We start from the raw sequence: 27,790 nt of genomic DNA on the forward strand, positions 1-27,790 counted from the left end.
TTCTGTGTCATTTGGTCTCTCGTGGAGAATCCTACCACATCTTTTTATTCTTATATTGACTTTTCACCATGAAGGCATAGAAAAGTTTATTTTTCAATATTAATCAAAATTATGTGATTTGATTGTTGGTTTTCTGTCTCATGATATAGACTCCACGTTCTCTTTTATATTCATAATCAGAAACTGTTGACAAAGGGATATAGCTCATCTTATGTAATCTTGAAATAAAAATGTGAATACTTTTTAACATTTACACTATGCAAAACAGCTATACAAAATAATTTGTTTTTTTTGGATTCACTATGCTATTTGTTCAATCTGTACACTTGTAATTTAGAACAAACAAAATAGTCATTAGAAGATTAATCTTTAATACAAATCTATATTAAAATATAGCAAAATAATTGAAAGCCCTTTTACATAGCACTGGTTAAATGAGGTATTGTCATGGCACATATAACATTCTGTACACTCTGTACACATCAGTACACATCTGTGCACACCAGTACACATCAGTTTGTACTAGGAATCTTCTTCAATTTCTTACTTCCAACAGCTGAAAAGAAATATAAAGAAACTTTAAAGAATGATCTTTATATTACAAAATGTTGTTTTGGACTGATTACAAAGACTTCTGATTAACTGAATAGTTTGATATAATTTCTATTTTATTTTTACTTTAAACAGACAAATTAATATAAGCAAGTAAGACTTATGTACCCTCCCCTTGGGGAAAATGTTACAAAAGCCTCTCAATTATTGTCATCCGATCAAAAGTATAGATTCTGAAGAAACAAACAAGTGTTGTAATTATTAGATACCACAAACAACTGCAAATTCTGACTAACTCTTTCCAGTTCATACAAATCTACCCCTAGTTTATTAGGTATTAATTACTTTACTTCAGTGTTTTAATTTTAAAATTAAAATCTTTCAGATGATAGACCTTTTCAGTATCAACCCCTAGCCTGCTTAATTGTCTATACTAAAGATTGATCTACCTTTTACATGACAGACTTCAGCATCTACCCCTAACTTTAGTAGATAGTCTAACCACATGATCTGTTTATGTGACAGCTTATCATTTGGCCCTTTTACTTCACATATCTGAAAACCAAATGTCTTAAGTGTACTTTTGTTTAATGAGTTTACTAATTTGAGTTTTTGATGTGTTATGTTTTGTTATGTCAAGAAAAACCTGTTCTGAAAATGTCAATGAGTGAGTATGGATATAAATTTTTAATTATTAAAATTGCAATCATACATGGTGTCAATAATGAAAAGGTTACCAATTCAACACTGTGATAAAATCATTGAATATTGTTTTTATTGGTATAAACATTGATTTTGTTATCAGTAAATTAAAAGCAAACTAAATATTACTAGTATGCTATATACATATACACATTCATGGATCTACAATCTGTCAATACCTGTATCTTGGCATTGCACAAGGTCATGTTTTTCTCAGACTGTTTATGACGTCTTTACACTAAATCCATTGGATGTTGGATGTATACAGATTGATATTTTAGTCTTAGATGCATGATTTTTTAATTAGTTGTTAGAACTGCTAGTACTCTCAGATCTGTTCCTAGTGTCTTTTTGTTGTTACGATGTACAAGTACCTGGCCACGTCCACTTGTATTTTTGTTCATCTGAGGAGTTAAGCCTTTTTCAACTGATTTTTATAGTTTGTTCTTATGCTGTACTGTTATACCACTGTCCTAGGTTAGGGGAGATTTGGGCTCCCGTTAACATGTTTAACCCTGCCACATTATTTATGTATGTGCCTGCCCCAAGTCAGGAGCCTGTAATTCAGTGGTTGTCGTTTGTTTATGTGTTACACATTTTTTTTTTTGTTCATTTTTTTATATAAAATAGGCCATTAGTTTTCTCATTTGAATTGTTTTACATTGTCTTTTTGGGGCGTTTTATAGCTAACTATGCGGTATGGGCTTTGCTCATTGTTGAAGGCCATACAGTGATCTATAGTTGTTAATTTCTGTGTCATGTTGGTCTCTGGTGGAGAGTTGTCTCATTTGTAATCATACCACATCTTTTTTATATTAAGTTCCTGTACCTTGAAAACTTTTGTTTCTGTATTCCACAAGGTGAGATCAGGAAAACCAGATCTTGTGTGACGAGGATCCTTCGCATATCTTCCCAGAATTCCAGACAATGTCTTTCCGCCAATACATTCAACCAAACCCTATCAATAATAAAATTGTCACACTCATTTAAGGCCATGTGCAATTGTCCAGTATTCTGTTTTCAAATACTAAATGTTTATGAAATGAAAAAAATAATTAAATTATGACATTCAATTTGAAATACTTGCTTAGCTTATATAATCAGTCTATTAAGATACCTCCATACACACACCATATTACCTACAAAAACTACCACATATAATAGGATCTTTTTTTTGTTTGTTATCATTTTCAGCAGATTTGTGTCTGCTGTTCTTAAAGCCACTGCAATATAATGGATATTCTAATTATGTACAGTAGATTTTTATTTCTGTTACCTATTGCATTTGCAATATTAATTTTCAGCAGTATTGTGTGACAATATTTATCAGATTTACAACCATTTCTTCCAATTTTTCACCCTATGCTCAGATGATGTTAGTTCATAAGCCATTTAGTTTCTACACCATACCCGTGGTGTAGAATGATAATAAACATATCTAGATTAAAACCATTACCTGTACATGCTGTAGATTCTTAAATCTTTCCCAGTTCAGACCGGAACATAAGGTACCTTCATGTTCTTCCCAAGTCTTTGCTACAATATCATTTATCTCCTGTGTCAAAAATATAGAGTTATTAGATATAATATATGTTGTCAATTATCCATAAAACGGCAAGTAAACATCCCCCACAACAATGTTATCATAACAATGTTTCAAATGATGTACACATACACAAGCCATATGACACGCTCTAAATCCTATTTCTGTTTAAGTTATATATGATCTTAACAGAGAGACTAAAAGGTCTGACAATACCACAAAATCCCAATTCAAACCCCCAAAACAGACAGCAATAATCATAAAGAGACATTTACAACTAGTGATAAGATTCTTAGATAGAAAACAATGAGATCAGTAAACTTTTGTAGGAAAGCCATGGTGTATTGGTTAGCGCATCCGACAACAAACACATTGGTTCCTATTTCGATCTCCGTTCCAGGGAGAAAATTTCAGGGACTGAATTTTCTACTCTCCCTGAACACCATTTGCGAGTATGGTCTTGATAAACAATGATTGTCCATTGGAAGGGTATGATAAACGGCTGACCCGTATTAAGAGAGAGCAATATTTCTTGCATGCAAAAGACACCCTTGTAGATTTTGAATAAGAGCAGGCTAATGCCACTAGAAGGCAGCAATTGCACCCACAAAGTGGAAAGGGATAATATAAGTTGTAATAATTTGTTTCCCAATACACTATAAATAAATATGTTTTAACCAAACTATTGTACCTTTTCAACAGAAATCAATTTTATTGTTTTCATACCTCATCAGAACTCTTTTGTATTAAATCAAGTCGCCCATCTATATGTTTCTTTCTGTTAAAGTAAAACTCTTCTCTGTGAAGATCTAAAGGGTGTGTCTGGTAGGGACTGTGGAATACATCTGGCACATCCATAAACATGATATCCCAGAAAAACAGACCAAACAAGATAGATATCACAGAACCTTCAGCATGTATACCTACAAATAACAAAACAAAATAGATATTACTGAACCTTCAGCATGTATACCTACAAATATCAAAACAAGATAGATATCACACAATCCTTCAGCATGTATACCTACAAATATCAAAACAAAATAGATATCACAGAACCTTCAGCATGTAAACCTACAAATATCAAAACAAAATAGGTATCACAGAACCTTCAGCATGTATACCTACAAATATCAAAACAAAATAGATATCACAGATCCTTCAGCATGTATACCTACAAATATCAAAACAAAATAGATATCACAGAACCTTCAGCATGTATACCTACAAATATCAAAACAAAATAGATATCACAGATCCATCAGCATGTATACCTACAAATATCAAAACAAAATAGATATCACAGAACCATCAGCATGTATACCTACAAATATCACAACAAAATAGATATCACAGATCCATCAGCATGTATACCTACAAATATCAAAACAAAATAGATATCACAGAACCTTCAGCATGTATACCTACAAATATCAAAACAAAATAGATATCACAGAACCTTCAGCATGTATACCTACAAATATCAAAACAAAATAGATATCACAGGACCTACAAATATCAAAACAAAATAGATATCACGGAACCTTCAGCATGTATACCTACAAATATCAAAACAACATAGATATCACAGAACCTTCAGCATGTATACCAACAAATATCAAAACAAAATAGATATCACAGAACCTTCAGCATGTTTACCTACAAATATCACAACAAAATAGATATCACAGATCCATCAGCATGTTTACCTACAAATATCACAACAAAATAGATATCACAGAACCTTCAGCATGTATACCTACAAATATCAAAACAAAATAGATGTCACAGAACCTTAATACAAAAATTTATGATAAAAGAGATGATTTTTCATTTCCTATTGTTAATTATCCATTTTTAGATGGTGACGTTCCCTTGTCACCATCTTATGGTGTTTATATATCTCAACTTGTACGATTCGCTCGTGTATGTAACAATGTATTAGATTTTAGCGAGAGAAATTTATGTATTACTGAAAAATTATTACAACAGGGTTTTCGATATCACAAACTGGTCAAAACATTTACTAAATTTTATCACCGGTATAAGGAAATAATTCGTAAATATAACTCAACATGCAGACATCTTATACGTTCAGGTATTTCACATCCAAAATTTTATGGAAATATTCTTTATAAAGCACAAAAATGTCAGTATTCTCCTCAGAAACTAACAAAACCTTTAAATAGACTTATTAAAAGGGGATATAGTTACGATACTGTTGTCAGGTCATTAAAGATTGCATATTTTGGCTTTAACATTGATTCACTGATAAGGTCTTTGCATCGGAACTAAACACATTTATTTCTAAAAAAACAGTTGTTGGCATGACACGGGTTATGTTCTTCTCATATATTTTATGATAGTATGATACTAAACCCCTAACGGGAGGGATTGTACCTGATATTCATATGATGAAGACATAATCTTTCAATCAGTTTAATTGAGGTCTGGAGCTGGCATGTCAGTTAACTGCTAGTAGTCTGTTGTTATTTATGTATTATTGTCATTTTATTTATTTTCTTTTGTTACATCTTTTGACATCAGACTCGGACTTCTCTTGAACTGAATTTTAATGTGCGTATTGTTATTCTTTTACTTTTCTACATTGGCTAGAGGTATAGGGGGAGGGTTGAGATCTCATAAACATGTTTAACCCCGCTGCAATTTTGCGCCTGTCCCAAGTCAGGAGCCTCTGGCCTTTGTTAGTCTTGTATGATTTTAAATTTTAGTTTCTTGTGTATAATTCGGAGTTTAGTATGACGTCCATTATCACTGTACTATTATGCATATTTTAGGGGCCAGCTGAAGGACACCTACGGGTGCGGGAATTCTCGCTACATTGAAGACCCATTGGTTGCCTTCGGCTGTTGTTTGCTCTATGGTCGGGTGGTTGTTGCTTTGACATATTCACCATTTCCTTTCTCAATTTTAGCATGTAAACCTACAAATATCAAAACAAAATAGATATCACAGATCCATCAGTGTGTATACCTACAAATATCAAAACAAAATAGATATCACAGAACCTTCAGCATGTATATCTACAAATATCAAAACAAAATAGATATCACAGAACCTTCAGCATGTATACCTACAAATATCAAAACAAAATAGATATCACACGATCCTTCATACAAATGCAAAGTTATTCAAAAACGGTTCTCTCACATATGTTCTTTCAAACACCTATGTCACTTATTTTTTAACTTGAAACAGGCCAGATATTTTTACAATGTAAGGTGTCATCTGAAGCTCTTCATACAACTGTACAGGAAGAGAAAAGCAATCAGTACAATTTTTAATGCATGGTTTTTAAGATACAATTTTTATGGGTTTTTTTTCATGTATGGCAAAAACAAGAAGACAAAACAAATGACTTTTTTTTATATAAATACATACCATCAGGAAATCCATTGTGCTTGTAGTGATTTAGTACCACTTCCTCTACACAACAGAATGCTATATCATCAGTATCTGTCTGACTGGTACCCTGATTGTACTGGATCATAAACTTATACTTCTGTCCTTCTATATTGTCCGATAATGTTTGGCCTTCTATTGTTACCTACAAGAGAGGGGAGAGATACCAATGGGACATTCACTCATGAAATGAAAATAAACTGACAAACTCATGACGAAAAAAAAAAGAGCAAAAGACAAACATCAGCATACAAAATACAATATAGAAAACATATACAAATAGATTTAGCTCTTTGTTTTATTTTTTATCAAAAAAATTCTCGCCTACTTTTTCTGTTAAGTGCACACTCAACAAAAATGAGGAAAAAAATCAATAAAAATATTCCTCTGGATACTGCCTTTTGATTGAAAGAAGCTTCTGTCCAAGTTCGGTAAAAATCCAGGATAGTTTATGAATCTTATAAATGTTTTAAAAACTTTAACTGCAGACTGTATATAATGTTTACTGGAAGAAAAACTAAGTCCATGTATAAGTAAAATACAGAAAAAATGGATTTTTTTTCTTCAAAATTTACTTCTGGATACTATCTTATGATCAGAAAAAAGCTTCTGTCCAAGTTTGGTACAGTTTAAGAAAGTTATAAAAAAATTTAAAACTTTAACCACAGAGTGAATTTTTATGTTTCCTGGCAGAAAAACTAAGTCAATTTATAAGTAAAATATTGAAAAAATGGAATTTCATTTTTACAAAAATTTACGATACTATCTTATGATCATAAACATGCTTCTGTAATTGTTTAACCCCACCGCATTTCTGCGCCTGTCCCAAGTCAGGAGCCTCTGGCCTTTGTTAGTCTTGTATAATTTTAATTTTAGTTTCTTGTGTACAATTTGGAAATTAGTATGGCGTTCATTATCACTGAACTAGTATATATTTGTTTAGGGGCCAGTTGAAGGACGCCTCCGGGTGCAGGAATTTCTCGCTACACTGAAGACCTGTTGGTGACCTTCTGTTGTTGTTTTTTTTTTTTCTATGGTCGGGTTGTTGTCTCTTTGGCACATTCCCCATTTCCATTCTCAATTTTATTCTGTCCAAGTTTAGTACAAATCCAGGATACATTTTTAAGTTTGTGTAGTTTAAGAAAGTTATTAAAATTTTTAAAACTTTAACCACAGAGTGAATATTTGTTGACGCCACCGCCAACGCCGACCATGGAAAAGGCTCGACAAAAAGTACTTAAATTGGTATCCTTCTTTCAATGTAAAATGATATGCCTTAACTTTCAGTCTTCTAAAGTTGATACAATTGATTATTTCAACAACATGTTTGAACAAATAAGGGTATTATTTGCATTTGCTGATTAACTACAGATATAATTATAGTTCCAATAAAAAAAAGATAATTGATATTTATACATACCAGTGTTCTCCCCAGGATTTTGGGATAGCACCAGGGTAACGCGTGTCGAAATGATTTGTACAATATGTCGTGTCGCTTTGCATTGCTTATTTTTTCTTCTTGTTAGCTTTTGTGCCATTACCTTTTTGTCTTTTGTTTTGTTTACTGTGTTATGTAGACTTTGGGTAAAAAAAATACTGGTAAAAAAAAGTAAATCAAACAGTTTGTATACTTTAATATCTTTTAAGAATAAATAACAGAAAGCACTTTTAGTCTTTAAACTAGTCACTTTTTATACTTTGATCAAGCCAATTTTGTCCTGATACTTCTATAGTTACACTACACATTCCTCATTTTTGTTAGATTACACCATAACAATTAACTTTAAACAAGATTAAATTTTAATGTAGAACCTTTAGTAAATTAAATACTATTTTCCATAGCTTGAGACATGATTCTTTTAGACTTCAATAAAATTATTATTAAAATCATTATTGTGTTATTTCATGATAGACATGAAAAGTATACTTATATTATCTATGTGGACACTGTGAAAAGATGTCATGTCTAGATGAATTCCTATCATTGTAAATTTATTTCGTAAAAGTTAATCATTAACCTTCTTTAATACTACTCAACTATATATCAAATAGATGTTTTCAACAACCTTGTTTTAATATACAGCCCTAGCTCAGTCAGTAGAAGTATGAATCTACGGATATACTACCTATTTAATATAATATGTCTGTGCTTTAATAAAAGTGTGATTGTCAAAAATAATTTGCAATATATTTTTGTTGGTATATTAAAGAAAGTTTTTATCCTTGAGGTAACATCCTTATATAATTTTGCATTCAATTTGTACTTTATTTCTATTTTAAATGATGGATAATATTTTAGGAGCACATTTTTGTAATAAGCTAAATCAGGGGAAGTAACTCACGTTTTAAAAATAAATATGCAAATCATTTATGACCAAAGGCTGGAGTAATAGAGTTTATTAACAAATGTCTGCTTGTCCCTCAAAAGTCTCATAAGTCTGTGATCATTAAGTTATGATCTCTTAATTAATTAAAACACAAGAATCATGTACATCGATTAAATCCAATCATCAAGGTTAACCTCAAAAGGTAAATCGTAAACAATCTTTGTTGTCAGAACTGGATTGAACTGGTTTGAACTGGTCAATTTTCATCTAAAATTTTATACCCGACGGAAAAGTTTACCGTTATGATTTATTTTACCGAAAATTTTAGCACCACGGTGAAAAATTATACATCGCGGCAAGAACGATACCACCACGGTAGAAAATTATACATCGCGGGCCCGTGGTCCTTTAAGGGCCTGGGGAGAACACTGTACATATGATAAATAGAGAATATCATATGGCTTTTTCAATATCGCATCCGTATCAACCTGAGACACCAATATAATCCCAAGAGCTCTGCTTGAGGGATTATATTGGTTGAGGGTTGATACAGTGTGTGATATTGAAAAAGTCATATCATATACACTTTATTATATACATATATCTCAAGTAGATGTTTTTTATGTGACATGACTTCATACAGTGACTGCAATTGATGACGTGACGTCATACAGATTAAAGGTGTGATAAAGCTTTTGCAACCGTGCTGATATCGATATCATCACGGGTGGCTGATACAGCACAATTGCCATTGATTGTATTACACATACAATTTATCTGTATTTACTACTAAGTACATAATAAATGACTGGATGTTGAGGTATACTTTCAAAATGAAAATATTGGATACTAGTATTATGAATGTGTGTTTAATTTAAAGATTTAAGGTTTTCTAAGGTTTTGGATTAATTTGATTAGATTAAAACTTACCACTGGTAGTTCCAACAATTGTTCATGATGGAAATCTTTCATTCTAGATTTAAATTTAGATTTAGCAGTAGTACAAATCTTTTCTGCTCTTTGGTACAATGCCAGTCTTCTACCAGTCTTACATAACTTATCTTTTAATCCATCCTCAACAGCTTGTAGTGCCTTTGATTAAAAAGATCTATCTTTAAATAAATTATATACAGAAATATACTTATATGTTCAACAAAATATAAATTTACTATAGGTGCAAAACCACAAAATCAAGAATCTATGAAAAGGAACCACCAAAAATAATAGCAGTTGAAGGATTGCTTGAGACAAGTAAAATTACAGTTGAAGGATTGCTTGAGACAAGTAAAATAATAGCAGTTGAAGGATTGCTTGAGACAAGTAAAATAATAGCAGTTGAAGGATTGCTTGAGACAAGTAAAATAATAGCAGTTGAAGGATTGCTTGAGACAAGTAAAATTAAATATAGGAATATTAAAGCTGTAGTGTACTTCTTTAGGTGGCAAGAAAAAAGTATAAGTTTATAACTTGGAAAAGTTCTTAATCACTCTTGATTTATTCCTCTTTCTATCAATATCTTTAATTCCTCATATCAATCGGGCCTGAAAATATTGACCAAATAAATCTATTTTAATAAGAACACATTACAAAAGTTAATGTTTAAGCCTGTAGAAGAATGTTTGATTACTATTAAAAAGAAAATAAATTAATTCTAAATTTCAAGATCTACATATTTTTTATTTAAGGGAAAAAAAAAGAATATGACAAAATGTATATACCATATCTTGTTTTTTAAGATGTATGTCATAATTCAATGCCAGTCTCTCCCACCAATGACCTCTATAATGTTGACAATAACATCCCTGTGATAGAAGTTTCTTCAGAAGATCTACAGCTGCTGGGTAATCTTTTCTCCGTTGTAAGATCTCTACTCCCTGGTTAAACACCCTTGTGTAGACCCCACAGGCAGTGTATGGTCGTAAAAACACTGGTAGCTTTTTATCAAATCTAAAAGGAAAAGGGAAATACCTTCAAAGTTTCCAATGTAAGTTTAAAAAGATTTGATTGTTTTTCCCCTAATTTTGCAAATATGAAAAATTCACAAAAGATCAAATTCCGAGACAAGAAAAGATGAAAATGAATCATTCTACAGAAATTAGTTGGAAAGCATGATTTAAATAAGCAAAGAATGTAAAAAAAATATCAGTCTAAGCATTATTTGTATATGTGTTTTGCAAATAAGTATAAATCATTGTTTTCAAATATTAACAGATATAAAAAGACAGTTCTATTTCATCTTAAATAGATTTTACTCACTTCATTATATGCTTGTTTTTGGTTAAGCTTTCATACTGTTTTACAGCTTCCTCATAAATAATAAAAGCATCTGCATATTTGTTCCTTTCTATCTGAGTGAGGATATCAAATTCAAGAAGAGAAGCTTCACAAAATCTACAAAGATAAATGCAAAACCAAACCATAAATGATTGTAATATATATCTGACGTTCTGCATATTTCTTTAACATGTTTAATCAAATTAATTTTTCGCAAATGCCTAGTTTTTAATGGTTTGTCTATATCATATGTTTCACTGGATCAAATATAAAGGAATTTCTTTTCCAACTGTGAAAATACTTCATTGTTAATTGTATACCAGCATAAAAAAAAAACAGCAAAGAATATGTGTTCCTGATGGAAAATAGTGTGAAATATTTACAACCAATTATCAGGATTAAACTTATATTTACATGATGATACTCAGTAAAAAATGTGAATTTTTATAATTTCCTGTGATGCATTATGTACATTAACTCATGCATACTATGACTGACAAGCTTCAAACTGCCAAATTACTTAGATTGAGGGCAGAGGGTATAAATCTTTATTATGAATTTTTAAATTTTGTCTTGGCAGTATTAATAGGATGAATTTGGTGAAGATTGAAAATATTGTTCACATATTGCCCTTAATTTTTAAATGTGCTTCAGATATGTTAATCTAAAACTGTGTGTGCTGCAAATGTCTCAACAAAATTAGACATTCTATAATTATTGTAAACTTAAACTAAATACCTCAGCAGAGCCTCTCTATCAAGAAAGATCTTTGTCTGTTTGTTGACTGTGAATTTAGGGTAAGTAACTTGTCCAATATTTACTCTTAACATCTGAAACCTGTAATTAATTCAATCACTACAAAATAATAACATTACAGATGTCAATCATACCACATCTTCTTATTTCTATATCTATCATGTCTATTGATATCCTTTTGTAGAAAGATATCCTTTTGCAGAATGATATCCTTTTGCAAAATGATATCCTTTTGCAGAATGATATCCTTTTGCAGAATGATATCTTTTTGTAGAATGATATCTTTTTGTAGAATGATATCATTTTTGCAGAAAGATATCATTAAAAGTTGTAAGAGAAATGGTGTCCTGAGTTCCAATTTCTAGTTTATTTGCATTTTATTTCAGGTTCATGTGTTGGAATTAAAAAGAGTCATTCTGCATATCCTTACACCTTTATTATTTCTAGTATTTACCTATAACATGCTTTAACTTGTGGTGAACTTCATATTGTACATTATGCTGAAAGTTTGAAACCCCATGGTTCATTCATAGGCACACATGTTCAATATAAATGCTTTGTAAATTTAATTTGGCATGGTTAGTATCAACAAAATACATACAATTGAAGTGACTGTCCTGAGCTGTCCTCATCCAGTACAGTATCTGTCAAAGAAAACAGCATCAATGTCCTGGCAAACACCTTCCTTGGTTCCTCTGCTACACATATACATGTACCTAACAACTTCTTGGCTCTAAAGGAAATGGGAAAATTACCATGTGTTACTTTCTAATTTCTATAATAATAATTATGCATTTAAAAAATCTCCCTAATCCAGTTTGGATCAAATTAAATGACTGGCTAGGAATAGTTGCTCTGTATTACTTACAGATATTTTTCACCAATGTGATTATTTCACATACTTTAATATGTACTTTGAAATATAAGCAAAATTCTAAAATTGCCTTTATAAGTGATTAACCTATTTTGAAAGTGCTGTCCCTGAGTATCATGTGTGTTTTAATGGGATAACTCTAATCAAGTTCTAAGCATTGTTTCAGATTGTTGCTTTGTTTTCTGAACAAAACGCTATTGCACACTTATTGATTTTCCTCTATACTTACTCTACCTAAATTATATCAAAGGGAGATAATATTTCATCAAAATCAAGGTTATCTCCCATTCATATTATGAAGTCAGAATGTTCATAGCAAGCAATAGGCTAAAATTCATAGTTTAAAATGTCAAATTATTTTTTAGGCAAACTGTATTGTGAAAGTCAAAGCCTACTGTTTAATTACAGCATTAAGTATCATGAATTTGGTTATTTGTGATGCACAATAAACAAGAATGTGTCCAAAGTACACGGATGCCCCACTCGCACTATCCTTTTCCATGTTCCATGGACCGTGAAATTGGGTAATAATCTAAGTTGGTATTAAAATTAGAAAGATTATACTATAGGGATCATATGTACTAAGTTTCAAGTTGATTGGACTTCAATTTTATCAAAAACTACCTTGACCAAAAACTTTAACCTGAAACTCCTACTTTCATTTCCTATGTTTAGTGGACCGTGAAATTGGGGTCAAAAGTCTAATTTGGCATTAAAATTAGAAAGATCATATCATAAGCAACAAGTCTACTAAGTTTCAAGTTGATTGGACTTCAGCTTCATCAAAAACTACCTTGACCAAAAACTTTAACCTGAACGGACAGACGCACAGACGGACGAACGGACGAACGGACGAACGGACGCACAGACGAACGGAGCCACAGACCAGAAAACATAATGCCCCTCTACTATCGTAGGTGGGGCATAAAAATGATTTGAATATCTCTTTTGTATGAAAATAAAAACAAAATAAGATTAAGAATTACCTATTCAACATAAGAGTTTCAGGAGAATTCCCTGCAACTTTGAACATAGAACCGATTGTATTCTGTTTTGTCTTTTTCATCAGAAGGTCTGTTATATCAACTTTATTCTGACTGGCAGTATTCATGTGGTACATTTTTGCTAAAGTCTTTGTATCTCCTCCTGATAATAATTTCAAAGCTATCTTCAGATCTTTTAACTCTTTATCTGTGAAAAAAAAAGATCAGTGTAACAACAGTTTTTCATCAGTAAATTTCTTAAAGAAACAATATTTTTTATGTTATTTCGAAAAGACAGAAATAAAGTTAAAGTAATTCCTTATAATTTAATTCTAACCAGGTGCTCCGCAGGGCGCAGCTTTATACGACCGCAGAGGTCGAACCCTGAACAGTTGGGGCAAGTATGGACACAACATTCAAGCTTGATACAGCTTTGAATTTGGATTGTGATCAAATTTTTGACATAATATGAGTTTCTGGAACAAAACACATGTCAAGATCTTACAAATGTATTGCGCAATATTGTGCAATTAAAGATTTCTTCTCTAAACTTTTCAAAAATTTCGGAAAAAAATTTGAAAACTACTGCCACCACCCTTTTTTTGCCAATTAGTCCAAGACCTGACATTTCTTTATACATAATATACAAGCAGGGATCTCCATGGATGAAAATTGAACGATGGAGGAACTTTCACCATTACAAACCGTGTCTATGTTGTACAGTGTAGCGCGATCGGAAGTATTTTATCCCTTCATACAAGGAATGGTGAACATGCTAATTCATTGCTTATTTAAATTTTATTTATTTGAATTTTCATTATAGAATTAGAAGTATCAATATTTTCATTTATTGCCGTTTTTAACCATTCAAATGCCAAGTCTTCATGGTCCCCCCTTAGTCGAGAATGACCAAAAGCTGTCATGAAGGTCCCCATGTAGATTTCTTGTATTTTTGGTAATTGTTATGGGGGTTCAAAATCATATGATGTGGAGCTTATTTTTCATGGACACTGTCAAATTCAGAACCCATTACCGGTATGGCTGATTTGCAGCAACAACAAAACGATTCGTACGGGTTATGTTAAAGGTTAAAGAGATTTGTAAAGCAAACGTTGACAAATGAAAAGGTTTTTAATGACTTTATCTGGCAAATTGATGCTGTGCAACATGTATCTTTCGAGTCTGAATAGAAACCGGAAACGCGGATGTATCAATTTGATTGTAATATATGGATACGAAATGAATTCGGAATTACGATACAATATTTCTTTACAGGAAATATTTAAAGTTTTTACTTTTAAACTTTTAAAGTAATTCTAAATTATCGTTACAGCAGTACTCGAGTTATTTGCGATGAAATAATATTTACTGTTTTGCGTCTTATTTTGTACTTCTTAAAAAAGGGGGATGCAAATTGCGTAAGTCAAAACAAAGCACGTGTTCGACTTGTTAAACTGTTTTCTTTGTAACTGGATTATTAATTAATTTATTTAATCTAAATTATCATAATCATTTGCTAAAACTTAGTTGATTATTTCGACAAATGAATCGTCTATCCTCAGATAGTATTCTCGTATCTGGTTTGTTGATCTACCTGTACAAGCTCAGGTACAAGTGATTAGTGATCTGAATCCGTATATTCCTCAGGCGTTAGAACTGTATTGGATTATAACATAAAAAGCCTAAGGGTTATGCAATTACATGCATTTGATTATAATTGATTAAAAAAAATGGTGTCGGGCTACAAAAAACGATGAAGTTTTGAACGATGGCGGAAGACATTTAACGATGGCGCAAGACAATTTAACGATGGCACGAGTCATTTGACGATGGCGCATGACATTTGAACGATGGCGGGGCGCCATCGTTAAACAGGTCATGGAGATCCCTGATACAAGTAGTGTAAAGAGTTAAATGCCAAACATACCCAACATTGTATGTTAAATGTTTTTGAGGTAACTCCCTTACACTGCTTTTAAATTGTCTTAATTGTCCATTGAGTCATTGATCACAAAAAAAAAACTAGTTTTTCCCCTTTTTTGCCCCTAATTCCAAAACATTTTGAGCCTTACCCTTCATGGTATAGAAACTTGTGGTATAATTTCAGAGAGATTCGTACACTTAAACACAAGTTATTGTTTGAAAAATACAAAAATGCTTATTTTGGGCCCCTTTTTTGGCTCTCTAATTCCTAAACTATTGGGACCATATCTCCCAAAATCAATCCCAACCGTCCTTTAGTGGTATTGAACCTTCTGGTAAAAATTTATAGAAATCCATTCACTAAAACTTATGTTATTGTCTGGAAACTAATTGTGTCTTCGGACGACGACGACGATGACATGATAGCATTATACGACGCAAAAATTTTTTTGGGGATGTATAAAAAGGAGTCAATATAATAAAAAATATAAATGATGCCGCCGTCACATAACAACAGTGTGTATATGAGCTGATAGACAAAACACTTTCAGCCAATCAGAAGATGTATTACATCCAAAATTAAATTTTTCAAATATAACTATTAAATTAGTATATCTGCTTACCTTCAGTTAACATTTTTTTCTCCACAAGTTCTTCAACAACAGGCTGTAAATCCTCTGCTATCTTTGGATATTTGATCTTACTTAGAGGTAGCCACACCCACTTTCTACAGAACAGTCTCAAGTACAACTTCTGTGCTGTATCTGTAAAGAACAGTAAATTAATTAACATGTGCCAGTACTATTTTTAGAACATCTGAGATGCTTATAACTGGACCTTCTTCAAGGAATTGCAGTACATGTATTATTAAATAACAAATATCAGATATATATACACACAAAGAAACAATGTTTGTTTTATCATTTTTGATACAGATAATCATAAACCAAGTAATTTGACAGTTCTGTAAACTTTTAAAGTCATATGAATGAGAAAAAAAATACCTTATTCATTCTTAAAAGTGCTTTTAAAAAAACATGGCTTGCATTTTTTGAAATTGTAGACTTTAAAACATTAATCATTTAAAATATTGCCAATCTGTATTAGTTTCTACAATTTCATATCCTGTTTCCTTGATGTTTCTGGAACTAATATAAATATTGATTTACCAGTATGTTAATGTTTCCAAAGCCATTACATATACTTGTATTCTAATTTTATTGTAAAACAATTTGTAAAAATGTTTGCAAAAATTACAAAAAATTGGATGTTCTTTTCTGAAATTATAAAATTTGCTCTATATGTACAACCTTAAACATAGTTAACTTATACCAATGTTAACCAATAAAGAGCGTGAGATACCTTTATAACAATGAGATCAGACAAAAGATTTAGAGAAACTTCAAAATAAATATTTTTTACCAGATAATTCATTAAATGTTGAAATAACATCCATATCCTCACTATTGTATAACTTTATATTATTTTCATCTTCAAAAACAGTAGTCAACACTGTTCTAAAATTCTCTAAATAATATGGAGTCCTAAATTCTGAACTCTTATCTTCATCAATGTCTATGTCTTCATTTTGTTGAGAACTTTCATCAACAACACTTGATTCAGTAGAATTTGATTTGATCAATTTATGATTTGGAGATTTAGAAGTGCAAGGTTCTTCTTTCACCGATTGAAATGGCGTTGTGTTCAACATGTGACCATTTTCTGTCTTGATGTCTCTTCTGTCTGAGGGGTCTTTATTTTCTAAAGAACACTCCCCCTGACCACCAGATTCAGAAGTAATTTCCATTTTAATACCATCATCAGAATTATGTTTGTCATGAGAACATGAATGTTGATCCTGTGATTTGTCCATTTGAGATTTTTCTCCTTTCTTTTCAGTTTTACTTATTTTACTAGATTCTTCTTCCAACAATGTATCAGATTTTCTTTTCCTGAGGTTTAATTTTCTTTTTGTTTTTCTAGAGCTGTCAGGATAGTTTTGGTTTTCCTTTTGTGATGATTCATTTACAATATCATCTTTTTCTTTTCCCAAGCTATCTCCATCCTCTCCTGTAATAATATCTTTATCTTCAGATACCCTGACAGTATTTGACTTTTTGGAGTTCAATTTATGAACGTATCCTCCAGTTTCACTTTTATCTGAAATTTTATCTAAACAATCAGGTTCGGTCAAAGATGGTTGTGCTACTGAACCAGTATTTTCAGATACTTTCCCTGAACATTTAACATCTGTTTTTTCATGAGCTGTTGAACTTCCAGCACTGACAGATTTCTTTAGACTTAATCTACGTCTTGTCTGAACTCTATTTCCCTCACATCCATCACAAGAGCCTTTCTGGAAATATGACGATTCTGTTTCTACTTTGACAATCATTACATCATCATCACTGCTTGATATCTTTGATGGACTGCAATCTGAAAACATTCATAATTTTAAGTTTTTCACAATTTTAAAACTTTGGTGATTTTGTGTATTATACACTGAATTGTAATGCATTATGGACACCTGTCTATTGATAATGTCCCTAAGTAGACCTCTGGATGTTTTGTGTTACTTGGCAGAAACATGACATATCCTTTCATTACATGTAATACATACTGCCTGAATATCTATCTTAATTAAAACAGTAGACTCATTCACATTATGATAGGTTCTATGAATTTGTGGCTAAAGGTAGAATCTGAACACAAAGGTATAATTATAGAGAAATAAAAAATTTCCATTGTTTTGAAATAATCAGATAAGAAAATCTCATCAAAACAGATCATCATTGACCTATCACATCTATAAAATTAAAATGTACATCATTCCACAGTTAACAAATAAGGTTTTTAATCAAATCTTGCATTATAATTTAAAGTGCAAATCTACCTTGTATAACTAAACATCACATTGGTGGATACATGTACATGACAAACAAAATCCCACTAAAGTTAACTTTATTTAAAGTTCCAAACATATAATTGTGCAGAATATAACTTTTGTTCCTTTTTTTTGTTCTGGTATTTCAAGACATTATTTGGTTGAGTTCTACTAGAAATTTACAATTAAGGGGAGCTTACTCATTCTTACCAAAAGTAATTGAAGTTATCTTTACAAGACAGACAAAAAATAAAAAACCTACCATTTCTAACTCTGAACGAGGAAAAATAAAAATTAATATGGTTAGGTCTTAGGATTTGTTCCTGCCATGTCTTGTAATTTTTCTTAAACCTGATTCTTAAAAAAACCTGTACTTAATTAAATGCACTTTCCCAATTGGAGGATGACTTTAAAAAGTAAAAATGTGACCTTATCACATCTTCTTTTTTGTGACTTTGGAAACTTACTTGAATCCTTTTTTATTGATGAAGCTATTTGTTTCTTGAACATGGAAGTTATAGTTTGAGTACCAGGTGTGGGTTGCACATTACCCTTCCCTTTAGAACTTGCTGTCTTCTGATTAACCTTCATTTTGTCAACCTAAAAAAAATGTTCACAAAATACAGTTGATAGAGTTCTAGCTGTTGTTTACAACTCAAATACAGTATATTCATAAAATAAATAGTAAAATAAGTAACAAGTTAACAGTTCCAGTTCAATCGATTTCATCCTACCATTTGGGACTCTTCAGGATAATTGGATATATATATAGAGAATACAAATATAATGGTATAGAATCAAATGTCTAGATTACATGTAGTTGTAGTTTGTAGCAACCTATCTCTAGCAAGGGTTGAACTTTTACTGTACACTTATTACCGGGGTAATTGCTTTTTTTTTTTTTTTTTTTCAACTTTTTTTTTAATTGCATTAAGTTTTTGAAATCATTTTTCGGCAATGAGTTAATGTGTACGAACATGTACAAAGCCTTTGAACCCTTACCATGCAGTGACCATCATATGACGGGCGTACCCAGACCACCCTTATTTGGCTCCAATGGCGTTCCATACTTTTAGAAGTCCACTTTAGGATACTTATTTTAAAAGTTATGCATGTTTCGTCAACCATATTCATGTGTCTCATGTATAAGTTGCATTTTGAGCACAAATACGGACTTGGAAAATTGAAATCTGCTGAAACTTGGTTTTTGGAGGGGTGGGTTTCACATCTGTGTCTTACACAGGAAGTTCAGAGGCATAAAACTTGCAAAAATAGTGCAAACCCACGGCCATATAACTACTGATCGTTCTTAGTATTGAAATACACACAGGAAACGACTACCGGTACTTCCAGTTTCGAGTCCATTTGAAGTCATATATCGGAAAAAATCGTTGTTATCCGTATTTTTGATCTAAATGACCTTCTGTAGACTGCTGAACCAAGATCAGATTCACTCCCACCTAACAAGTGTTGGGTTCAATTTATTAACTAGGGTCCATTCTACATGCAGGCTACAGCTGGATACCTTTACCAGCATCCCTGGGTCTTCTGGGTCAAGAGAAAGGATGAAAAATTGACAACATTGACGCTTTTGCACCTGATGACCAACTTTGGGGCAAATTTAGATTTAGATTTTGGCTTATATCTCTGAAACCAAAGAATTAAGAGCAAATCTGACAGGGGGTAAAATTGTTTATCGGGTCAAGATCTATCTGCTCTAATATTTTCAGATGAATCAGTGAACCTGTTGTTGGGTTGCTGCCCCTAAATTAGTAATTTTAAGGAAATTTGCTCTTTTTGGTTATTTTCTTGAATAGTTTTATAGATAGAGGTAAACTGTGAACAGCAATGATTTTCAGCAAAGTAAGATCTACTAATAAGTCAACATGATCAAAATGGTTAATTGACCCCTTAAGGAGTTATTGCCCTTTATAGTCAATTTTTAACAATTTTTCGTAATTTTTGTAATCTTTTACAAAAATCTTCTCCTCTGAAACTACTATGGCAAATTTAACCAAACTTGTCCACAATCATCATTAGGGTATGTAGTTTAAAAATGTGTCTGCTGATCTGCCCAGTCAGCCAAGATGGCCCCCATGGCTAAAAATAGAACATAGGGGTAAAATATAGATTTTGGCTTATAACTCTGAAACCAAGGCATTTAGAGCAAATCTGACTTGGGTTAAAATTGTTTATCAAGTCAAGATATATATCTACCCTGAAATTTTCAGATGAATCAGACAACCCGTTGTTGGGTTGCTACACCTTAATTAGTAACTTTAAGAAAATTTTGTCGTTTTTGGTTATTATCTTGAATATTATGATAGATAGAGATAGAGATAAACTGTAATCAGCAATAATGTTCAGCAAAGAAAGATCTACAAATAAGTCAAATGACCAAAATGGTCAGTTGATTCCTTCGGGAGTTGTTGCGGTTTTAAGTCAATTTTACTAAATTTTCTTAAAAGTTAAATTTTGTAATCTTTTACAAAAATCTTCTCGTCAAACTAATAAGACAAAATGTAACCAAACTTTTCCACAATCATCAGAAGAGTATCTAGTTAAACAAGAGGCTCTCAAGAGCCTGAATCGCTTACCTTAAATTTTTTGCTTAAATCTTCCATCAATGATTATTTTGGGTTTTCAATTTATTTAAATGGTTCTTCGATTCTGTCATATCTTCTTCAAAAGCAAAAACAAGAGTGGACACACTGAAATGTCTCTTTGTCTTGTGTTCATAATATGATTTATGATGAAAGTATAAAAAAAAACATTGTATACCCCAAGCATTACATTATTGCTGTTTACAGTTTATCTACATCTATAATAATATTCAAGATAATAACCAAAAACAGCAAAATTTCCTTAAAATTACCAATTCAGGGGCGGCAACCCAACAACGGGTTGTCCGATTCATCTGAAAATTTCAGGACAGATAGATGTTGACCTGATAAACAATTTTACCCCATGTCAGATTTGCTCTAAATGTTTTGGTTTTTGAGTTATAAGCTAAAAACTACATTTTACCCCTATGTTCTATTTTAGCCATGGCGGCCATCTTGGTTGGTTAGTCGGGTCACCAGACACAATTTTTAAACTAAATACCCTTAAAATGATTTTGGCCATGTTTGGTTAAATTTGGCCCAGCAGTTTCAGAGGAGAAGATTTTTGTAAAAGATAACTAAGATTTACAGAAAATGGTTAAAAATTGACTATAAAGGGCCATAACTCCTAAAGGGGTCAACTGACCATTTCGGTCATGTTGACTTACTTGTAAATCTTACTTTGCTGAACACTTTTGCTGTTTACAGTTTATCTCTATCTATAATAATATTCATGATAATAACCAAAAACAGCAAAATTTCCATAAAATAACCAATTCAGAGGCAGCAACCTAACAATCGGTTGTCTGATTCATCTGAAAATTTCAGGGCAGATAGATCTTGACCTGATAAACCATTTAACCTCTGTCAGATTTGCTCTAAATGCTTTGGTTTTTGAGTTATAAGCCAAAACTGATTTTACCCCATGTTCTATTTTTAGCCATGGTGGCCATCTTGGTTGGTTGGCCGGGTCACCGGACACAATTTTTAAACTATTACCCCAATGATGATTGTTGCCAAGTTTAGTTCAATTTGGCCCAGTAGTTTCAGAGGAGAAGATTTTTGTACAAGATAACTAAGATTTACGGAAAATGGTTAAAAATTGACTATAAAGGGCCATAACTCCTAAAGGGGTCAACTGACCATTTCGGTCATGTTGACTTATTTGTAAATCTTACTTTGCTGAACATTTTTGCTGTTTACAGTTTATCTCTATCTATAATAATATTCATGATAATAACCAACAAGAGGCTCTCAAGAGCCTGAATCGCTCACCTGGTAAACAATGCCTTCGGCCATGTTTTTTGACGAAATAGAAAATAAAATACAAACTTTATTTTATACACCCTACTGATCATTCAAATGAAGTTTGGTTGAATTTGGTTGAGTAGTTTTAGAGGAGAAGATTTTTTAAAGTTGGCAAATATGATGAACAAATTGTGAAAAATTGTCATTAAAGGACAATAACCCCTTTAAAAGGGGTCAATTGACAATTTTGGTCATATTAACTTATTTGTAGATCTTACTTTGCTGATCATTTTTGCTGTTTACAGTTTATCTTTATCTATAATAATATTCAGGATAATGACCAAAAACTGCAAAATTTCCTTAAAATTACCAATTAAGTGGCAGCAACCCAACAATGGGATGTTTGATTCATCTGAAAATTTCAGGGCTGATAGATCTTGACCTAATGAACATTTTTACCCCCATGTCAGATTTGCTTTAAATGCTTTAGTTTTTGAGATATAAGCCAAAAACTGCATTTGACCCCTATGTTCTATTTTAAGTAACGGCGGCCATGTTTTTTGACAGATCAAAAATCGAAGCACAAACTTTGTGCAGGATAATCTAAGGAACAATCATGCTTAGTTTCATCCAAATCCATTCAGTAGTTTCAGAGGAGAAGATGTTTGAAAAATTGTTAACGACGACAGACGACGACGACGGACACCAAGTGATGAGAAAAGCTTACATTTCCTTTTAGGAAAGGTGAGCTAAAAACTTCAAAATTTCCTTAAAATTACCAATTCAGGGGCAGCAACCTAGCAACATGTTGTCTGATCGATCTGAATATTTCAGGACAGATAGATTTTGACCTGATAAACAATTCAACCACAGTCAGATTTGATCTTAATGATTTGGTTTTTGACATTTTACCCCTATGTTCTACTTTTAGCCGTGGCAGCCATCTTGTTTGGATGGCTGGGTCACCGGACACATTTTTTAAACTAGATACCCAAAGGTGATTGTGACAAAGTTTGGATTAATTTGGCCCAGTAGTTTCAGAGGAGAAGATTTTTGTAAAAGATAACTAAGATTTACGAAAAATGGTTAAAAATTGACTATAAAGGGCAATAACTCCTAAAGGGGTCAACTGACCATTTCGGTCATGGTGACTTATTTGTATATCTAACTTTGCTGAACATTATTGCTGTAAACAGTTTATCTCTATCTATAATAATATTCAAGATAATAACCAAAACAGCAAAATTTCCTTAAAATTACCAATTCAGCAGACTTGGAGTAATTGTAATTGTAATCGTTAATCAGCTGTAATTGATTACAATTTTTCAAGTAATCAGTGTAATCATTAATCAGCCAAAAATCTGATTACATGTAATTTAATTTAATCAATTACTTTTCAAAATACCCTGTAATCATGATTACTTTTTGATTACATTCTGATTACAATGAAAAAAATCTAAAATTGTGTTTTTGGTCATTAAATGAACCTCTTTGTTCATATTTGATAAATTTTTAACATACTAAAATGGTTTGGTTACTTTAAGCTTGTCTACTTCAGTAAAAAATAAACTGTTACAGTATTGAAAAGTCATCATTAGCCTAAGCAGAGACATATAATACAATTATATACCTTTTATCTTGGTAAAAGATATTGTACATACATGTATAGTCATCGTTTAATAATGATCTTCATATTAATATTTGATTATAACTGTTATATATTCAAGTAATACTTTTCTTTAACCCTGAATTATAATCTTTTGTTAATATTTGTGATTTTTTTCAACTTTGAATTGACAGGTAGGAGACTAATTAAGGTTTGTTTTTATTGCAATTACCAATTGAGTATAGCTGTAGGGAAATATATATGATAAAAGATAAATCAGACATGAAAATTTATCTAATTAGCACAAACTAAATTAAAAGTTGGACAAATATGTTGTTTAAACTTTTTTTTGTATTTGGACTGGATGTGTAAAATGCAATGGTTTTTAGTACTTTAATACATATTGTTTACAATTTGATTAAACATTTCTATTAAAATTTAACATAGTTTTAACTGGTACAAATGTAACTTTATTTCATCCATATTTAAACTTCCATAAACTGCAACTTGGAATACATATAAATTATGAAAGAGGTCAGAAGACAAACAAAAAAACTCTTGATTATGATATATCTTAATTAAATTTAATTCAAAATAATTTAGAGAACATTGGTGATAAAGTGTAATGTATATATATGTAGTGAAATTTGGTGTTTATTTAAATAGATGACGTTTAATTTGAAGTTATCATTTTATAATTGAACCAAATAAAATACGTTCTCAAAAATGCTATAGTTATATTAAACGTTTATTCATCCACATCATTCAAAATGTTTTGTTTTTAAATTCATTGTAATCAGATGTAATCATGATTTCTTTGCCAATGTAATCATTAATTTAATCAGATACTTTCAGAAATGATGTAATCATTAATTTAATTTAATCGTACAAATGACAAAGTAATTGTAATTTAATCAATTACATTGAAAGTAATCGGACCCATCTCTGCAATTCAGGGGCAGCAACCCAACAATGGGTAGTCCAATTCATCTGAAAATTTCAGGGCAGATAGATCATGACCTGATAAACCATTTCACCTCATGCCAGATTTGCTCTAAATGCTTTGGTTTTTGAGTTATAAGCCAAAAACTGCATTTTAACCCTATGTTCTATTTTTAGCCATGGCAGCCATTTTGGTTGGTTGGCCAGGTCACCGGACACAATTTTCAAACTAAATACCCCAATGATGGTTGTGGCCAAGTTTAGTTCAATTTGGCCCAGCAGTTTCAGAGGAGAAGATTTTTGTAAAAGATAACTAAGATTTATGAAAAATGGTTAAAAATTGACTATAAAGGGCAATAACTCCGAAAGGGGTCAACTGACCATTTCAGTCATTTTGACTTATTTTTAGGTCTTACTTTGCTGAACATTTTTGCTGTTTACAGTTTATCTCTACCTATAATAATATTCATGATAATAACCAAAAACAGCAAAATTTCCTTAAAATTTCCAATTCAGAGGCAGCAACCAAAAAACGGGTTGTCCGATTCATTTGAAAATTTCAGGGCAAATAGATCTTCACCTGATAATCAATTTTACCCCCCATGTCAGATTTGCTCTAAATGCTTTGGTTTTTGAGTTATAAGCCAAAAACTGCATTTGACCCCTATGTTCTATTTTTAGCAATGGCGACCATGTTTGTTGATAGATCAAAACTTTGGATACAATTTATAAACTAGATACCCTAAGGAACATTCAGTTAAAGTTTGGAAGTATTTGGCCTAGTAGTTTCAGAGGAGAAGATTCTTGAAATAGTTTACGACGACAGACGCCAAGTGATGGCATAAGCTCACATTTCCTTTTGGAAAGGTGAGCTAAAAATGTGTCCTATGTCCCTGCCCGCTTACCAAGATGGCAGACATGGCTGAAAATAATACATAGGGTTAACCGTTTATATCTCTGAAACTGAAAAATTTAGAGCAAATCTGACTGGTTGCAAAAATGTTCATCAGATTTATGTTTATCTACCCTGAAATTTTCAGACAAATCCAACCAGTTGTTGGGTTGCTGCCCCTGAGTAAGTAATTTTATGGAAATTTTGCAGTTTTTTGCTATTATCTTAGATATTATTATAGTATCTAATGATATCTTATACTATAAATTTTGATTTTTACCTTTTTTTACATGATTTCCAAAGCATCAGTAAATGCAGGTGAGCGACAAAGGCTCTTTAAAGCCTCTAGTTTTATCTATCTTTTAACCTGCACCAACCACATTTTGAACTTGTAAAAAATATTTTTTTATTTTTTATTTTGGTCACACTTTGTACAGCACCTGCATTTGATGACACCGCATCAGCTTAAGGGCATACAATACAGTTACAGGGGATGTAATGACGCTGCTGACGTAAATTGTTATTTTTGCGACGTCAAACTATGACTTATCGGGAAAAGCAGTGATATTGTTGGCTTTTTCAAAACTACCTTTACCCTTTTTTATTGGGAAAATATGCGTAATTTTCATCAAATTGGGAAATTTAGAATAATCCATGAATTTCGACTAAAACTTCAAAACTTTAACTTTGAAATAAGATCCCTTTTTGTCACTGATGATACATAGATAGACCCTCAAATCTGCACATATAGTCATTTTAGGCATGAATAATGTATAAATGAGTGTTTTTCAGTTTGAATTCATGCACAATAACTACTGAGACTGCACTGAGGGAGGGTAGGAGGGGTCCTGATCCCAAATTCCTGCTTAAAAATACGAAATCCCGAACTTAAAAACACGAAATCCTGAGGTCCATAAATTCGAAAAAAGAATTCCCTGATCTCGAAAGGGTCAATCCTGGATTCCCGAGCTTAAAAATACCCGATCCCGGAGTCCCGATAAAGGTCCTATCCCCCATCTGCACTGTTTTGGAAAAAAATTGTCTTTTGGGGAATAATTTTAAGCCATTTTTTTTTCAAATTGGGATTCTTCTCTAGGGGGAAAAGCCTTTATTCTCCACTAATTTAAGGCAAACAATATCACTGTCAGAAAAGATTCAGTTTTCGACTGATTTTTATAATACAAACTTATTTAACTTGAAAACAAGTTCATGGACTTCTCTTTTTTAAAATGCCATTTGGTTTAATTACGTAACAAAATTATTTGTGCCAATTTTCATGAAAACATAAATGTATAGTGCAATTTTTTTAAATTTGATAAATATACAGCAAAAAAAATGATGTTTTTTACTACATTCATGAACATTTGATAAATATGAGTTATTTCTGAATAAAAAATGTATAAATTTTGAGGATACTTATAAAATACAGAAATTACTAATTATTTATCAAAAAACAATTTGTGAAAGTTTGAGAAAATATACAAAATTTCAACCTCATTTACTCAAAATGTAGCACATGAAGGTATATTTTTAATATCATATTTGATTTAATCAGGTAAAAAATGGTCTATACGGAAATTTTTCTCAAAATGTGAATTCGGGATCAAAACTTTATCATATACATTTATATGCTCTCAATTAAGTAGAATAAGATAGATAGATTCAGTTCATAATTGGGAGACTTATTTTTAAAAATAAATTCTTGGAAATGTTCTGGCAATTTAATACCAGATAGATGTATAGTTCTTCGGTGGAAAATTTTCTTCAAATAATAAACATATGTGCCCTTTTGTATACATGTAAAAGTGGTTTATACAAAAACAAAATTTTATCACTTTAAATGTGCCCCTCATAAAAGGGATAGTCATTACATTGAGGGGCTACCCCTCATTTACGAGATTTTTCTCAACCTTTTGAAAGATATTTTAAAAGGAAAATAGAAGCAACTTACTTGAACAATTTACTCTAAATGTTCAGATGATTGGTGCCAATGGTGGGAGAGTAGAAATAATTTTTTTCTGACTTTTCTCGAATGTATAATTCAGGTTATGAAAGGTGTCATGTAAAAGAACACCACATATTTCAGATATGGGGTTTATGTGAGTGCACACACCAAGGTATATTAATCAAAGCATGACATAAATAACTTTGTTATGACAAAAATTTCAACATGCAAATTTTGCAGAAATATTGTATTGATTATTTCCCCCTGAAAATTGTAGAATACAGAAACCTTTCCGGTTAGAAAGTGGAGATAA

At 31.7% G+C, this 27,790-nt stretch overlaps 1 protein-coding gene across 1 annotated transcript; it reads right to left on the reverse strand.

Annotated features, from left to right (window-relative positions):
• Window positions 1-354: 354 nt before the first annotated feature.
• LOC139518836 (fanconi-associated nuclease 1-like) lies at window positions 355-27,782 on the reverse strand. The gene is made up of 16 exons (XM_071310453.1): window positions 27,484-27,782; window positions 18,709-18,841; window positions 16,780-17,793; window positions 15,981-16,121; window positions 13,438-13,642; window positions 12,179-12,310; window positions 11,560-11,658; window positions 10,804-10,938; window positions 10,266-10,494; window positions 9,478-9,639; window positions 6,200-6,365; window positions 3,524-3,720; window positions 2,711-2,809; window positions 2,084-2,212; window positions 1,002-1,107; window positions 355-556 (listed from the first exon to the last, which is right to left on the reverse strand). The coding sequence occupies exons 2-16, from the start codon at window positions 18,830-18,832 to the stop codon at window positions 513-515; spliced, it is 2,982 nt and encodes a 993-aa protein (XP_071166554.1). The 5' UTR covers window positions 18,833-18,841; window positions 27,484-27,782; the 3' UTR covers window positions 355-512.
• Between the last annotated feature and the right edge of the window lie 8 nt (window positions 27,783-27,790).

This window comes from Mytilus edulis, chromosome 4, assembly GCF_963676685.1.
Source record: "Mytilus edulis chromosome 4, xbMytEdul2.2, whole genome shotgun sequence".
NCBI lineage: Eukaryota > Metazoa > Mollusca > Bivalvia > Mytilida > Mytilidae > Mytilus > Mytilus edulis.

Coding starts and splice junctions, on each gene's coding strand:
- LOC139518836 (XM_071310453.1), bottom strand. CDS start 18,832: ATGAAGGTTAATCAGAAGACAGCAAGTTCTAAAGGGAAGGGTAATGTG. Junction 9,640..10,265: donor ATCTTAAAAAACAAGATATG/GTATATACATTT, acceptor TTTTAATCAAAG/GCACTACAAGCTGTTGAGGA. Junction 3,721..6,199: donor GCACAATGGATTTCCTGATG/GTATGTATTTAT, acceptor TGTTATTTGTAG/GTATACATGCTGAAGGTTCT.